This window comes from Grampus griseus (genome assembly GCF_964374135.1).
Source record: "Grampus griseus genome assembly, chromosome: 9".
In the NCBI taxonomy this organism is placed as follows: Eukaryota; Metazoa; Chordata; class Mammalia; order Artiodactyla; family Delphinidae; genus Grampus; species Grampus griseus.
Genome location: NC_139003.1, coordinates 21200296 through 21217604, shown reverse-complemented (window position 1 = coordinate 21217604; position 17309 = coordinate 21200296). Strand labels below are relative to the sequence as shown.

Genomic DNA, 17309 nt, shown 5'->3' with positions numbered 1-17309 from the left:
TTGAGTCTCTATACGTAGATCTTTATGTACTGATGGTCTTGTTTTTATGGGATAGATTCTGAGAGTGCCAGGTGAAAGAATATGTACATTTAGAATTTTGATAGATGTTGCAAATTGACTTTCCATCAAGGTTGGAGTAATGGACATGTCCACAGTTTCTCCCTGATCTCCTGTTAAGTAGGGATTTAATTTCATCAATTTGATGGGTGAAAAAAGATACCTTACTATGTTAATTTGTTTTCCCTGACACAAACAATACACAGGGATTTAGAAAAAAAAAATTTTGTTGCTGTTTACTAGCCATTTTAATGACTCTTCAGTGACATGCATTCTGCTCATTTTTCATTTTGTTGTTCATCTTATTCACAATGTGAAAGTGTTTTGCATATCTTCGGTAGGAATACTTTATTAGTCTTACGGGTTGCAAACACTTTTCCCTAAACTATTGCTTGTTTCCTATCTTTCTTTATGGTGTTTTTTACAATACAAAATTCAAAAGTTTTTTGTAATCAAATAACTTTTTCGTTTTAAAGCTTCTGAGATCTCACTAACGCTTTTGGTTGTACATATTGGCCCTCAAATTTTTTTCTAATATGTTTATGTATATATGTATGTTTAAATTTTTAATTGGAATTTTGTATATGATATTAGATAGGGGTTAACTTATTTTCTTCCAGTGGATATTCAGTTGTATAAGCGTCTCTTAAATATGAACTGTCATTTCCCATTGAAATAAAATATCACCTTCATCAAATATTAAATTCTCATCCACACAGGGCTCAATTTTTGGATTTTTGTTTCTTAGCTATTGATCTATTCCTATACCAATCACTACTGTTTTTTTTGTTTGTTTGTTTTTGTTTTTTGCGGTATGCAGGCCTCTCACTGTTGTGGCCTCTCCCGTTGCGGAGCACAGGCTCCGGATGCGCAGGCTCAGCGGCCATGGCTCACGGGCCCAGCTGCTCCGCGGCATGTGGGATCTTCCCGGACCGGGGCATGAACCCGTGTCCCCTGCATCGGCAGGCGGACTCTCAACCACTGCGCCACCAGGGAAGCTCTCACTATTCTTTTTCATAAATTTTCTTGGCTCTTTTTGTACAATTTTCTATACAAACGTTTTTGTACTGTGTACTTTTTGGGTGAGGCTTCTGATACCTCAGAGAGAGTGGGCAGTCTGGCAGTCTTTGTCTTGTGGCTTTTGATATACCATATCCTATATTGTTAGTTCTCTGTAGGTCACCAGGAGAGACCTCTCAGCAACTAGATGTCCTCGGCTAAGAGGGCAAGTACATTCTCATCTAGAGGGCTAAAGCTCTCCTGAAGATCTTTGTGGGCCAGGGAGACAGCCAGTTGTCCCAGGAATGCTCGTTTAGTTGATGCCTTTTTCTTGGGGAAAGAGGCATCCATGGATCTCATGGTCCTCTTAGGGCCAAGCTTTTGTGGTAATTCTTAAAGTTCTGGTTCTGGCCTCTGTCACCTTCTGGGCTTAAGAGAGGTACTTAGTAGTTGACTTAGTGTTGGGCTGGAGATCATGAGGAATATCTTCAAGCTTCCATCTTTCCAAGCCCCCTTAGGCTGCACCTTGTTTCTGGTCTGTATCGTATTTCTCTTTTTTCTTAATTGTATAGTTGATACACAATATTATATTAGTTTCAAGTATACATATTTCTCTTTTATCTTAGTATAAACTTTAAATTACAGATAATAAGGATTCATATACTCTATGCTTTGATGGAACCACTTTAATTTTTTTCCTTTTAGTACTGTTTATTTATTTGTTCATATCTATCAAATATTTATTAGGCACTTTCTGTTTGGCAGCATTTAAGTTTCGAGTTAGGCATATGAGGGTGAATACCTCCCAGACCCTGTCTTCTTAGCAGCATTTTACATAGTTTTCACATATTTGTTCTCAAAATACTTTCTTCAGTTGGCATCTACAGTTTCTAGGTTTTCATCTTCTTCACCTTTGGCCCTTCTCAGTCTCCTTTGCTTGATCTTTCTCTTCTGGACCCCCTAAATAATGGGCCCCCAGAGCTTAATCAGTCCTTCAGCTTCTTTTCTAGCTCTCTTTTATCCCCTGAGTCATTTCACTCAGTGTCATAGCTCTAAATATTTTAGCATTTGATATACTGATGTTTCTCTATATTTTTTTCAGCTCTGGCATTTTCCTTGAATTTCAGCTTCAGATAATCCAACTTCTGGATCTCTAATGGGCTGTTTAATAGGCATTTCAAAATTCACAAGACCGGGCTTCCCTGGTGGCGCAGTGGTTGAGAGTCCGCCTGCCAATGCAGGGGACATGGGTTCGTGCCCCGGTCCGGGAAGATCCTACATGCCGCGGAGTGGCTGGGCCCGTGAAACATGGCCGCTGAGCCTGCGTGTCCGGAGCCTGTGCTCCGCAACGGGAGAGGCCACAACAGTGAGAGGCCCACGTACCACAGGAAAAAAAAAAAAATTCACAAGACCATAACATATTGTAACTGTTTGCCCCCTTAACTTTGCGTTTAGTGATCCATCTGCTCAATTTTCAGATTATGACATGGCTAGCTCCCTCATATTGTTCAGGTCTGTTTCTCTTCTACTTTGCTTTATTTTTCTTCATAGTACTATTAATCCTTACCACTACTTTGACATTATATAGTTGTTTGTTTATTAATTTTCTAGATGCTGAGAGACTTTAATTTCCTGCTACTGTTTTTTTATCAGTTTCTTCTGATATTTACTGTGTTTTGCTTTATTTTTGTTTTCGTTTAATTCATTAAGACTCACAATCTTGGCTTGAACTATTATTTTATAGTTATTGTTTTCATCCAGTTCATACTTTTTTAAATTGTATTTTTAAATCTCTACCTTTGACCCCTTTAATGCCAGTTAATACTTTTTCTTTAACTTCCTCCTAGTTTTACAAAGATTGTGTCTGCCTTATATATCTTTCTGTCATGAGTCACTGTTATTGTGTGTGTGCCTTCGTGTAATAGTAATGTTACTACTATTCACCCAGTCCAAAGGGTATCTTACTATGTTATTTTAGACCATTTATATGTATGACTGTACTAGATGCTTGGTATTAATATTGTCATTTTATTTAAAATTTTCTGTTTTTAATGTGTCCTGCTTTCATTTAATCTTTTATTTCCTTCTTTTTACTATTTTTTGTTGTTGATATTCTGTCTCAAATAATTTGTAATATATGTAGTATGTTTTTATTCTAAACTTAAGTATGCTTGAGTCTCTTTTTCTTAATTTCAGAAACATTATTCTTAGGAGCTATGAAAAATGATGAAATTAACTCACATTGCATTTGATCTCCCCTCCTCCAATTTATTATACTTTGTGATTTTTGCGGTCCCAATTTATCATAGTTATAATATATTAGGTTTTCTTTCATGCTTTATAACATTCATGTCAGAGTGATTTTTTTCCTAGTTTTTTAGCTTTAGCTTTTAACTGTACTGCAGTGTTTTTATAGAGTTCTCATCTTTGCTTTGTAATTCATTCTTAATAAAACACACCTTTTTTTCTGATAATGTGTCAGATGTGTTAATTTTAGAATATTTGAAAAGTACAAAAAAGCACAAAGAAGGAAGAAAGTCACTGAAATCTCACCATTGAGAACTACATTAACAATTTAGTATATCTTCTTTGTCTTTTCTCTTCATGCATGAATATTATTATTACTTACAACACTTGATTTACAGTATATAAACTACCTTTTCCCTTCACTCACTATGTAGTGGACATTTTCCAACAATATTAAAGTCAGACTGTAGAATACATTATGATTACATGGTATTTTGTAACAGATATTTCATAATTTGTTTTAACGCATCCTCTGTTGTTAGACAATTAGGTTGTTCACAGTTTGTTATTATAAATTGTATTGTGATGAATGTGGATGATTTAAATCCCCTGGATTATTTTTTAGGTTAAGTTCCAAGAAGTGGAATAATTCTGAGGCTGTATAGTTTGGTGATTAGGAGCGTTGGCTTTAGAGTCAGACTGCCTTGGGTTCAAATTATTATTTCTTAGGTGTGTATGCTTAGGCAAATTAATTTATCTCTCTCAGTTTCTTAATCTGTGCTTTGACGGTAATAGTTTATGTATGGAAAGCACTTAGACCAGTGTCTGAGATGTCATAAAAGCTCAGAAATGTTAGATGCAAACATCATCACTGTCATCGTGGCTGACGTCATTATCATTTTTATTTAAAAGCATCTGCATATTTGAAATGATTTTTTAATATAATATTAAAATTCTCTCTTGAAAAGTTGTATCAATTTGCATTTCTACCAGCAAAATATGAGAGTGGCATTTTACCAGCTCTGGCCAACAGCTGCAATTATGATTAAAACACATGTTGTTTTGAGAGTGTAGGCCCAATTTTATAGGGTTAATATATATATTTGTCTTAATCTCTAATTTTTGGTTATTGATTTCGAATGTTTGGGTTTTACCTATTTTCATATGGGGTATTTATGTTTAAGTGCTCTTCATTCATATTTTAATTAGCCTTTTGTGTTTTATGTTGCCTATATTTTTCTAGTTGGTTTTTACCTTTTAGTATTGTTTGAGGTTATTTTATGTATTAATGTTTTACCTTTGTGAGATGTATATGTAAAGAAAATTCTTTTCCTTATAGTATTGCCTTTTAAAAAAAGTTATTTTTTTTGACATTTATTAAGTCAAAAAGAATAACTTTCTCTGTGACAGGTATAGATCTATATTTCAAGATAGATAAATAAATGGGCCTTTGAGAAGGCACATTATTTTAGAATGATTTTAGATTTACAGAAAAGTTGCAGAGATAGTACGAAGTTCCCATATGCCCCTCACCTAGTTTCTCCTATTGCTAACATCTTATATTACCATGGTACAGTTGTCATGACCAAGATACCAACACTGATACATTACTATTACCTAAATACCACATTTTATTTGGATTTCATTAGTTTTTCCACCGTTTTCTTTCTGATCCAGGATCCCATCCAAGATACCATTACTTTTAGTTGTCTTGTCTCTTTACTCTCCTCTGCTCTGTGACAGTTTTTCAGTCTTTCCTTGTTTTTCAATATATTGAGAGTTTTGAGGAGTACTGGTCATGTATTTTGTTGAATGTTCCTCAATTTGAATCTGTCTGGTGTTTTTCTGATTGTTAGATTGGGGTTATTTATATCAGCATGGACTCAGGGATATTTATACTTTGGGTTCTAATCCAATACTACGTTATTTATTTTGTTGTTTATTTTAGCTTTGGCCATTCATTCTTTCATGTTGGCTCCTCTGTGTCCCTTTGACATGCCCCCACCTTCCTTTTGCTGTTGTTGTTTTGAGCACTACAACATGCTCTAGGCTAATCTTCTGGATTCCCTGCTCTAATCCTAGAATCAGCTACCTCCCCAAGAATCCCTGTTTCCTTCTATTGGACTGTGGTATGTAGAAACCAAGATTCGGCATTGGTGTACTCACTGCTACTGGGGGTGTCACTGCTTCTAGTCTCTATTAGTGAACAGAGCTAGGAATACTATTTGTGTCAGTGTGCATGGGTATATGTACGCACATTCACATATAATTACTTCTGAATCTGTATCTATATAAACCTAAATATGAGTTCACACTGATGTCTCTGACTCTATTTCAGTACCATCAGGATCATTCCAACCTCCATGCCCTTGCTTTTCTGTAGCTTCCCACTCGAAGTGAGAAGCTTGACTCCCATCATCTACCGTTCATTTACTTATTTGTTTGACCCCAGTATACATGTAAAGTGTTTCAGAATTAACCCATATCCCTCCGAGAAATAACTTTATCAAATAAAGTACAGTTTTTTTAATTAATTAATTAAATTTTGGCTGCGTTGGGTCTTTGTTGCTGTGTGCGGGCTTTTCTGTAGTAGCGGTAAGTGAGGGCTACTCTTTGTTGCGGTGTGCGGGCTTCTCATTGTGGTGGCTTCCCTTGTTGCGAAGCACGGGCTCTAGGCGTGCGGGCTTCAGTAGTTGCAGCACGTGGGCTCAGTAGTTGTGGCATGCAGGCTCTAGAGCGTGGGCTCCGTGGTTGTGGCGCACAGGCTTAGCTGCTCCATGGCATGTGGGATCTTCCTGGACCAGGGCTCGAACCCATGTCCCGTGCATTGGCAGGCGGATTCTTAACCACTGCGCCACCAGGAAGTCTGTAAAATACAGTTTTTGTGTATGGTTCTATTTGTCTTTAACTTTACAGTTTCCAGTGAGAGCACTGTCTTCCAAAGTTACTTATATCAGTTCCTTTTTTCACAGTTCTGTTTTTGGTGCTGGGCTTAAAAGACCTTTTTGATCCAAAGATTAATTTTATATACATATATATATATATATATATAAAAATAGAGAGAGAGAGAGAGAGAGAGAGAGGGAGGGAGAGGGAGGGAGGGAGGGGGGAGAGAGAGAGAGGGAGAGAGTATTTTATTAATTATTAGATATTTTATTACTTTATTTACCTTAAATTCCTAAAAACAACTATAGTTCATTTTGTCACTTGATGTGAAGTAGAGCTATACACACACACACACACACACACACATATATGCATATGTATATAGTACTTTTTTCAATTGTTTAAAATGCTACCTTTATCATATTTTAAAATTTTTAAATTACTAGACATTTTCTGTGTTTCTTATTCTGTTTAATTTTCTCTTCTTATTCAAGTTCCAGGTATTATATAACTTTGCGATAATTTTAGCATCTGGTAGATTATTTCTCTTTTTGCATATGCCTGTTCACTTATTCTTTTAATTAATTGCTATAATTTTAATTTCTTTATTTCAGGAACATTTTAGTGGATAAGCCAAATGACCAGTCTTCACGGTGGTCTTCAGAGAGCAACTACCCTCCCCAGGTAAGATTATGTGTAGCTCTTGATACCATTCAGAAGTCAGATTTTAAATAGGCATGCACTTAACTGATCAGTTATCTAGATTCCATTAATAGTTTATTCAGTCTTTGAAATTGTGAGGTAAATTTTTTTTTGTTTTTAATTTATTTATCTGGCTGTGTGAGGCCTTAGTTGCGGCATGCGGGCTCTTGGGCTCTTTTAGTTGCAGCATGCAGAATATAGTTCCCTGACCCGGGATCAAACCCGGGCCCCCTGCATTGGGAGCGCAGAGTCTTAACCACTGGACCACCAGGGAAGTCCCAGAGGTAAATTTTTATTTCCTCTTTTTTTGTTTGTTTACATTTTGGAAGAATTTTTATTTCATAGGCAAATACAGTGTGGAATTTGATGAAGCATAGACTTTATACTTCTCTCTACTGGAACATTTAAAATCTAATTTATGATTTTTCTGGATTACTAATGATGGAAAACTAAGTTTCTTGTTACGTTTTGAGGAAAATGTTAACTAAAAAGAACTGGTTAAGGTGCTGTTAGTGTTCTGAGTAGTAATTGATCAGAGTACTGATCTGAGCAGAGGTTGTGACTTCTGCACTTAAACTCAAGTCATTCTGTAAATATTTAAGGAGATGTTAGTAAATTCAACTTTGACTCAGTGATTCAGTAACTGCCTTTTAGGGAAAATAAGCTTAATATAGTTTGTTATTTTATTAAACTAGTATATTTAGATGACATCAGGACCATGAGCTAAATTGTTTCCTTGACAAGTGGTGTCCGATGTCATCTGAATTAAAAAATAATCATTTTTCAGTTATATTACACTTTCAGCATTAGCACTTATGTCCACATCCTTGAGGAAATTAATGCTCTGATAGGTAAAGAAGATGGGTAAATAAAACTTACTTTATTTTTTTTTTATTCTAGTGTAATTCTTGGAAACCTAGTCTCTTCTTATTTTTCCTTTTTAGTTGTTTTTTTAGTTTACAAACCTTTTTGGATCACCTGGTGTTTTAAGTGTTTAATTGCAAAATATATATCCAAAGAATACACACACATTTATATATAAAATATAAAGAATAATAAAGCAAATACCTGTTTACTTGTCAACCATCTTTAGAAATGGAAAACTGCTACAACCTTTGAAGCTTCCTGTGAGCCCCATCTTATATCTATCCTCTAATCCCACCCCAGTAATTATTATTTCATATTTTGTTAAGCATATTCTCATAGTATTATATATGTATATGTTTATAAATTCCTGTGATTTAAGTTTTGTCTGGCTTTGGCTTTATATAAATATAATATATATTGACGCACTCATTATACATCTTCTTTGGCTAGCTTTTTGTTTGTTTGCTTAACATTATGATATTAATGTTGCCGAGTATAATTATAGTTTGTTAGTTTTCACTACTGTTTAGTGTTCCAGTATATAAGTATGCCAAAATATATCTATCCATTTTTCAGTTGATAGACTTCTGAGTTTTTTATAGTTTTTGCTCTTAGGAACAAGATGCTATGAATATTCCTCTATGTTTTTTCCTGGTGCACACATACAAGAGTTTCTTTAGGGTATATACCTTGGTTTACAATTGCTGGATCATAGAGGATATGTGTGTTCAACATTTATCTGGTAATGCAAAACTGTTTTTACAAAATAGATGTATAATTTATACTCTGACTGGCAGTGTATGAAAGTAGTTGTGCATTGTGTTCTTCCCATCACTTCTATGGATGATTTTTAGATTTTACCAGTCTGGTGGATCTTTCACTGTAACTCAGAGTTAAGTTCCTGCTAGCCTCTTGTTACAGATTTTCATCAACCAGTCAATACATAATGTTGCTTTATATGCATTTCTGTTTAAAGACACCTTACTTTGTGTATACTGTTCATTCATTAGCATTGGACTCACAGCCATTAGCACTGTAACTCTTGCCTGAATGAAGCTTATCCAATAACACATATTTTCTCTGTAAGGCACATTGCAGCCTTCTTGCATTTAGAAACACTAGACAGCACTTCAGCACTATACTTGGGGATCATTTTAAACAGCGAAACACCAACAGAAAACACAGAAATATTTTTAAATGTGCCTAAATAGACCATGAAAAGGAAACTTGTTTGTAGTATGAGAGCTAAAACAAGAAGGCATAGGGTCCATTGTTTGACCTTAGCTGGGAGAGTGTGCTTCTGGCAACTTAAATTTTTTGCTGCTCTGTGCATGTCCAGGAATGACTGAGAGTATTGATTTGATGTTAAAAATAAATTTTAGTGAGTAGATGAATTTGCAAGTGCAAAACCCATGAATAGTGAGGAACAACTATACTGTAACTAACAATTCATTTACCATATCTTGAACAGGTCTGAGAATTAGAAAGAAAGGAAAAGAGGACTCTGAAAAATCAAAAGCATTGTGATGAGATTTTAGGTTCTAAGGGCCTTTTCTTAAGAATCCACTTTGGATATAATGTTATTCTGTTCGGTTGATTGTTTCTTTCGGTTTCAGCAACTGGAAGCAGCTTTGTGCATGGGGGGCGTAGCTGTGAAAGATAGGCACATTAACAGCAAGTTGACAACTGACCAAGTGTCATAAGGGGGAAGACACAAAAATCTAAGTAACAAATAGAAAACCAAAAGTATAACATATAGGGGGGCTTTAGTGCAAGAATACTCTGTATTTCATTAACCTCTAGGATAGTGTTTCTAGTAAACTTTCTGCAGTGATGAAAATACTCTATAATCTGCACTGTATAATACGGCAGCTGCTAACCACAGGTGGCTATTGAGTACTTGAAATGAGGCTAGTGCATCTAAGGAATGCAATTTTAAATTTTATTTAATTTTAATTATTTTAGATTAAATAGCCCCAGGTGGCTAGTAGCTGTGTATTAGACTGCACAGATCTAAGGCATCGCTGTTATTCGGATATACTGTTTGATGCTCACAGTGCTTGATTCCGTCAGTAAGAAATTTTAATTATGTTTAGTATATGCAGCTTAAGCAGATAAGGAAGTTAATGGTGCAGTTATCTAGAGAGGGGTGGAAAACAAAATCAAAGCCTCTCAGCTACTCCTTTTTTTCCCATAATGAGAAAAAACTATAAGTGTGTACATGAATGCTAGGACGTATGGCATGTTTTGAGAGTGAATGAACCCTAAACACTTCTCTCGAGCGCTTATGTTGGGTTATGAGTGGGGTAGGTAAAAATACAAATATTTTTCTTGTAATATATGTTGATTATTTTTTTTTGGATGGCTACTAAATTGTCAGGGCATAAGTATTATACTTATTGTTTGGACCTAACTACTTAAGAAATAGAACTGTTGATATTTCTTTTGACCTTGGGTGCTGTATTAGTCATCAATTGCTGTGTAACAAATGGCCGCAAAATTTAGCAGTTAAAAACAAACATTTATTATTTCACCCTGTTAGTGAGGGTCAGGTTTTGACGCAGGAGAAAAAAAGAGAACCCATCTACTGGGGAATGCTTGAATACATTTTTCATGGAATATTGTCAGCCGTTTAAATGAAATGAACTGGCTTCATACCAGTTGACTTGGAGGAATTTCCACTATAAAATGAGAAAAGCATGATGCAGAGAAACATCTATAATAAGATCCTACTGTTGTTACCTGAATAACAACTCTCCCTCCCTCACCACTATATGTGTATGTACATGTGTATATTTTTATTTGATACAGTGAGCCCAGATAAAGATATGATAGGATATACATCTGGTTGTTGGCATTGGTTATTTAAGAGAGGAGGAGATGAGATAGGAAAAAGAGAGAAAACAATTATTTTTAAAAGTTATTCCCGTCAAAATATTTGATATTCGACTTATGTAAAGTATGTGTCTGTGTGAGTGTGTGCATAGAGTTCAAATGAATCGTCATCAAAATGGTGGTGGTTGTGTCAGGATAATGGCATTTAGGTAATTTTAAATTTCTTTCCCGTTTTATACTTTTATCTCTTTTGATTCTCATTTTCAATTTATATTTATAATTTATATAAACAGAAAAAAATGAAAGCCATTTTCATTGTGGTAGGGAGCAAATATTTTTAGACCTAATGAGAAAACATTGCTGTTGATTCTGGATTCTCTCTCTGTACTGGGAGGGAGTAAATGTAGCATGAATGAAAACCCTATAAATACTTTAAGATAGTAATTTCACCCTTCTCCCACATCAGATATGTTTTATAGAAGTTACTGATACTGCCATGGAAAATATGTCTTTCAAGTTGACTGGGGAATACCCTAGGGTTGGTTGAAATGTACAGGCAGTTACATATATCTTGATAATTGCTTTAAGAAAGATTAGATCATAATTCTTCTACTACAATTATAAGTTCCTTCTAAGGTAGTTTAAATAAAAATATGGTATTAGGTAATATTCTTTGCTTTCTGGGGTAGAGAGAGAGTAGTTAAAGTTGTTTAACAAACTGCAGGCATTCTGCTTTTGCAGGTCAAAAAAAACTTTAGTGATTACTTAATACAGTTGGGTGTATGTGTGTGTGTGTTACAGCTTTTGCAGTACACTGACGTTATTCTTCCTCTGCTTGATGAACCATAACAAGAATATTATAGGAATAAGAGTTACTTGCAAAGTAAGGAGAAAATATATGCATTTCAATGTAATTTCTATCTGTGGAAACAGGATACCAGTAAATTTATGAAGCTTCTTTATGGTATTTTGCCCAAGTGTGTGAAAAGAATATTGTATGTTTTGAATAATACATTTTTATTTAATATGATTTCCATATAGTGAAATGCATGAACCTTAAGTGTATAGTATCCGTTTTGAAAAATGCACACACTAATATAATTTACACCCCTATCAAGATAAAAAATGTTTTCATCGGGTCAGGAAGATCCTTTCTGTCCCATACCAGTGAATCCTTAACTCTCTCACCCTCTACCCAGAGGCAACCACTGTTTGGATTTCTTTTGCTGTAGATTAGTTTTACCAGTTCTAAAATTAATAGAAATGAGTATATACTCTTTTATATATGGCTTTTTATACTCAGAATTTTGGGGTGGGGGGATGCTTGTCCATGTCTTATGTGCATCAATATTTCATATCTTTTCATTACAGAATACCATTCTGTTCTATGGACATGCCAAGATTTGTTTATCCATTTTCCTGTTTATGGACATTTGCAATATTTCAGTTTGGGGTGATTATGAATAAAGCTTATATAAACATTCTTTTATAAGATTTAAAAAATAATACATATTTTCGCTTATTTGGGGGTAAATATCTAGAGATAGAATTGCTGCATCATAAGGTAGAGATGGAGTTGACCCTTTAACAATGTGAAGAGGTGGCAACCCCCATGCAGTTGAAAATCTGCATGTAACTTTTGACTCCCCCAAATATTACCGATAGCCTACTGTTGATCCGAAGCTTATTGATAAGATATATTGTCGGTTAACACGTATTTTGTACGTTATATGTATTATATACTATATCTTACAATAAAGTAAGCTAGAGAAAAGAAAATGTTATTAAGAAAATCATAAGGAAGAGAAAGTACATTTACTGTACTGTACTATGTTTATCAATATCGTAAGTGTATGTTGTCTGTGTACAAGATGAATTGTGTGTCGGTACCTACATCAATATCGTCTCACATGATACAAAACACTGTAGATGTTACATGTATTACTAATACTAGACACTAAAAATGAAAAGGTAAAATGTGGAAAAGAAATTCATATTTATTTACAGGTATAGCTATTCATGCATTGATAATGAAGAAGCAGCAGTATGGTTGATTTCTGGTAGCCTAGTGTAATTGATACAGTTGCTTCACAGTACCCTACCCTATACACTAATGAATGAGTTGTTATAAAATTTTTATGGTATACAGTATTATAGTCATATTCATAATACAGTTTTGGAAACATTGTTAACATTTTCTCAAAAACTACTTACCTGTGATGATAGGCTGACACTTAGTTTTTCCAATTACTAGAGAGAGGGGAGCATACTGTATGATAATGTAATCATTTGAAAACAAAGTTATCAAACAGTAAGAAAACTAACATTGTTAATTTTGTATAAAATGTCAGTCACCTTATGCCTATGTAAGGATAGGCTATCCACTTCAATACAAGTCTTGTACATGGTGTTCTACACAATGAATACTTAGGCAATGATGATGACACAGAAACGTTTCATATAGTTCTTGCTGTACACTTACTAAATTTTCACATGAAGACGCACACATATATACAGCAGGGAGGTTTATTAATTGTACAGCATGATGATTATTTACTATTCATTAAGTGGAAGTGGGTCATCATAAAGGTCTTCATCCTTGTTATCTTCATGTTGAGTAGGTTGAGGAGGAGGAGGAAGATGAGGGCCTGGTCTTGCTGTCTCAGGAGTGGCCTCGGAAGAGGTAGAGGAGTTCCAAGAGGAGGCAGGAGAGGCAGGCACACTTGGTGTAACCTTACATAAATACACTGTAATTTCTGACTTTTTTGCTTTTCCATTTCTCTAAAAATGTTTCTATACAGTACCAATCCTTCTTCCACTGTTTGCTTTAGTTTTAGTGCCCATGTCATAGAAGGTCCATGTTGTAAAAGAAGTCAAAAGCAGTATTGAATAATTGGAATCCTTCTTTCTGCCAGATTGTCTAATGTTAGTTTGTTTTCCGGCACTGCTTCTTCTGTGTCTTCTTCCTCATCGTCTGGCACTGGTTTGGAAGCACTCATCTCCATCAAGTTATCTTCTGTTAATTCCTCTGGTGTGGTGTCTGTTAGCTCTTGAATTTCTCCAAGATCCATGTTTTGAAACTCTTCACCCCCTACCTTTTTTGCCATATCAACTATCTCTTTCAGGATTTCCTTGATTGACTGTCATAAATCCTGTGAAATCATACACAAATCTAGACACAGTTTTCCTCAGCAGGAATTTGTTGTTTTGGGCTTAATGACTTTCACAGCTTTTTCTACAATAACCATGGCATATTCAGTGGTGAAATCCTTCCAGACTTCCATGATGTTCTACCAGAGTTTTCTTCCATAGCGTTGGCAGTCCTTCCCATGGAGTACCGTGTGTAATGAACCTTAAAGGTCCTTATGACTCCCTAATCTAGAGGTTGAGTTAGAGACATTGTATTTGGGGGCAAGTAGACCACTTTGATGCCTTTGACATTGCACTCATGGGGTTCTGAGTAGCCAGAGGTATTGTCCAATATCAAAAGAACTTTAAAAGGTAGTCCCTTACTGGCAAAGCGCTTCCTGTCTTCAAGGACAAAGCATCAGTGGAACCAATCCAGAAAAAGGGTTTTCGCCCAGGCCTTCTTGTTTTACAACCTTATAGAAAAGGGCAGTCCCGATCATAAACCCGACTGCATTTACACAAAATAGTAGAGTCAGCCTATCTCTTCCTGCCTTAAATCCTGGTGCTCACTTCCTTTCTTAAATATCCTTTGTGGAATTTTTTCCCCAGGATATGGCACATTAAAAACTTGTTCAGGCAGCTATTTTTTCTCCTCAATGATTTTGTTAATGGCATTTGGAAACTCATATGCTGCCTCTAGGTTGGCTGGTGCACAGATTCCCCTGATACCTTGACATTTTTTTAAATTAATTAATTAATTTTTGGCTGTGTTGGGTCTTCATTGCTGTGCATGGGCTTTCTCTAGTTGTGGCGAGCTGTGTTGTGGTGCACGGGCTTCTCATTGTCGTGGTTTCTCGTTGCGGAGCACTGGCTCTAGGCGCACAGGCTTCAGTAGTTGTGGCACGTGGGCTCAGTAGTTGTGGCTTGCGGGCTAGAGCTCAGGCTCAGTAGTTGTGGCTCATGGGCTTAGTTGCTCCGCGGCATGTGGGATCTTCCTGGGCCAGGGCTCGAACCCTTGTCCCTTGCATTGGCAGGCAGATTCTTAACCACTGTGCCACCAGGGAGGCCCTACCTTGACATTTTTTAAGCCAAACCTTTTTCTATTGTAAAATTATCAAACCATCCTTTGCTAGCATTAAATTCTCCAGCTTTAGATCTTTCACATTCCTTTTGCTTTAAGTTGTCATGTAATGACTTTGCTTTTTCTCGAATCATTAGAGTCTGTAGGTAATGCCTTTCTTATAGCAATCCTGCACCCACATAAAAGCTACATTTTCAAAATAAGATTAAAAGGTATTTCACGAAAACTGCAAGGTTTTTGTGCCTTCTGGCATAGCTGTAGCAATGGCTTCATGGATTTCTTTTTCTTTTATTACAATGGGCCTTACTTGAGATTCATTTATCTTGAAATGGTGGGTATCTGCAGCTGCGGACACCAATCTGTGGTAGATATTAAGTAATTCAACTTTTTCTTATAATGTCATGACTTTTCTTTGCTTCTTGGGAGCACTTACAGCATTACGAGTGGTGCTTTGTATGGGTTTCATGGTTTTATTCGTGGTTCACAGTATCGCACTAAACAGTGAAAAATACGTGAGAACTGCGAGAGATCACTTCTTATTGTGATACGCAATTTACTGGAGAGACAGCTGCTCACATGGAGATGATAAGCATCACATGGCATTTTAGGCAGATGCTCTCAACACTTGAGCTCACCACAATAGCAACAGAAGGTGGCTATGAAATTATTACAGTAGTATAGTATATATTGCAGTTAATTTTATGCAGTTATGATTTAATATTGCAACTTTGTTTACATTTCACCTCACTGCAGATGGCACCATATACAGTTTGTAAGGGTTTGTGTGTGTAAGTTTTAATAAATTTTAACTTTTTATAATAGATTTGTATATATTTTATAGTAGTAAATGATAAAATAGACTAGTATCTACATATATTTTATGCATTCATTGCATACCTTTTTCTTAATTTTTTTTGTTATTTCTAGGCTTTTTCCAAATTGTCTGTTTTTCAGTTTTTTTCAAATTTCTAGGTCTTTTCAGATTGTTGCAAATATCCAAAAAATTTTCCAAGGTATTTACTGCAAAAATGTTGCATGTAAGTGTACCTGTGCAGTTCAAACCCATGTTGTTCAGCGTCAGCTGTACATTACTTTGTATGAAATTATCAGACTGCTAGTTGCTTCATAGCCTCACCAACATTTGGCATTGACACACATTTTAATTTTAGTGTTTATTGGTGGTGTAAAATGGTTTTAATTTATAATTCCCTGATGACTCTTTATATTAAGCACTTCTTTCCATTTGCTTATGGCTGTTCATTTATCTTTCTTGTGAATTCTTTTACTCCTTTAAAAAAGTGGGGTTGTTTTCTTTTTTTATTACTGAGTTGTAGAAGTTGTTTATATATATTCTGGGTATAAGTTCCTTGTAAGTTATGTATTGTGAATATTTTCTCCCAGTCTGTGACTTGCTTACTCATTTCTTTAACACTAACTTTTATTATTTTTAAACAGCTATTAAAGTATAATGGACATACAATAAACTTTATATTTTTACTGTACAGTGTGATACGTTTGAACATATGTGTACGCTCTTGAAAATACCACCACTCCTGAAATACTAAACATGAGTATTACCACCAAAGTTTTCCATGTCTTCTTTTAATCCCTTCCACTCACCTCCATCCCCCATCTCCAGGTACCACGCTTCTTTCACTGTAGATTCATTTGCATTTTCTAGGGTTTTATATAAGTGGAGAAATATGGTATGCATTTTTTGTCTGACTTATTTCACTCAAAGTGATTATTTTGAGATTCATCCATGTTGTAGTTTGCATCAATAATTCATTCATTTTTGTTGCCCAACTGAATTCTCTCATATGGACATATCACAGTTTGTTTATGTACTTATCTGTTGATGGACACTGGATTGTTTTCCAGCTTTTGGCAATTACAAATAAAGATGCATTGAAAATTAATGAACAAGTCTTTGTGGTTTTTAATTTGCATTTTAAAAATGATTATTGATGTTGACCATCTTTTCATATGCTTGTTTGCCTCTCTAAATGTTCTTTGGTGACATGTCTATTCAAAAGGTTTTCCATTTTAGCATTTGTTTGTTTACTTTCTTATTATTGAATTTTGAGAGCCTTTGTATGTTTTGTGTATAAGTCCTTTATCAGATACATGGTTTGCAAATATTTCCTCCCCTTCTATGGCTCCCCAGCCTCAACTTTTCTTATGTCCCAGTACTAGGGATAATTTTCATTAAGTATGATGCTGGCTGTGGATATTTTATAGATGTCCTATGTCAGTTTGAGAAAATTTTCTTCTATTTGTAGTTTTCTGAGAATTTCTAATCCTGAATGGGTATTGAATTTTATTGTTTCCCATATCTTAAAACACTTTTATGTTTCTCTACTTCTCCTAGAATAGAGTCCAAATTTCTTAATATGGTCACATATTACAGCTCCTTCCAGTAAGAGGTGCAGTCTGTTCCCCTACCTTACAAATCTTGGCTGGCCTTGTCACTTGCTTTAACCAACAGAAAATTCTATGGAATTGT

General features: G+C 35.3%; 1 protein-coding gene across 4 annotated transcripts in view; it reads left to right on the top strand.

The window, feature by feature from the left end:
- The window catches only part of MKLN1 (muskelin 1), a gene marked incomplete at its 5' end in the record, with an annotated part of 355190 nt that overhangs the window by 216175 nt on the left and 121706 nt on the right, over nucleotides 1–17309 (top strand). For all 4 annotated transcript variants that reach the window (XM_082661471.1, XM_082661472.1, XM_082661473.1 and 1 more), the window contains one exon: nucleotides 6804–6873. Coding sequence is in view for 1 of the 4 variants with exons in the window: in XM_082661470.1 (XP_082517596.1) it covers nucleotides 6804–6873 (70 nt within the window). The remainder of the gene's footprint in view (nucleotides 1–6803; nucleotides 6874–17309) is intronic.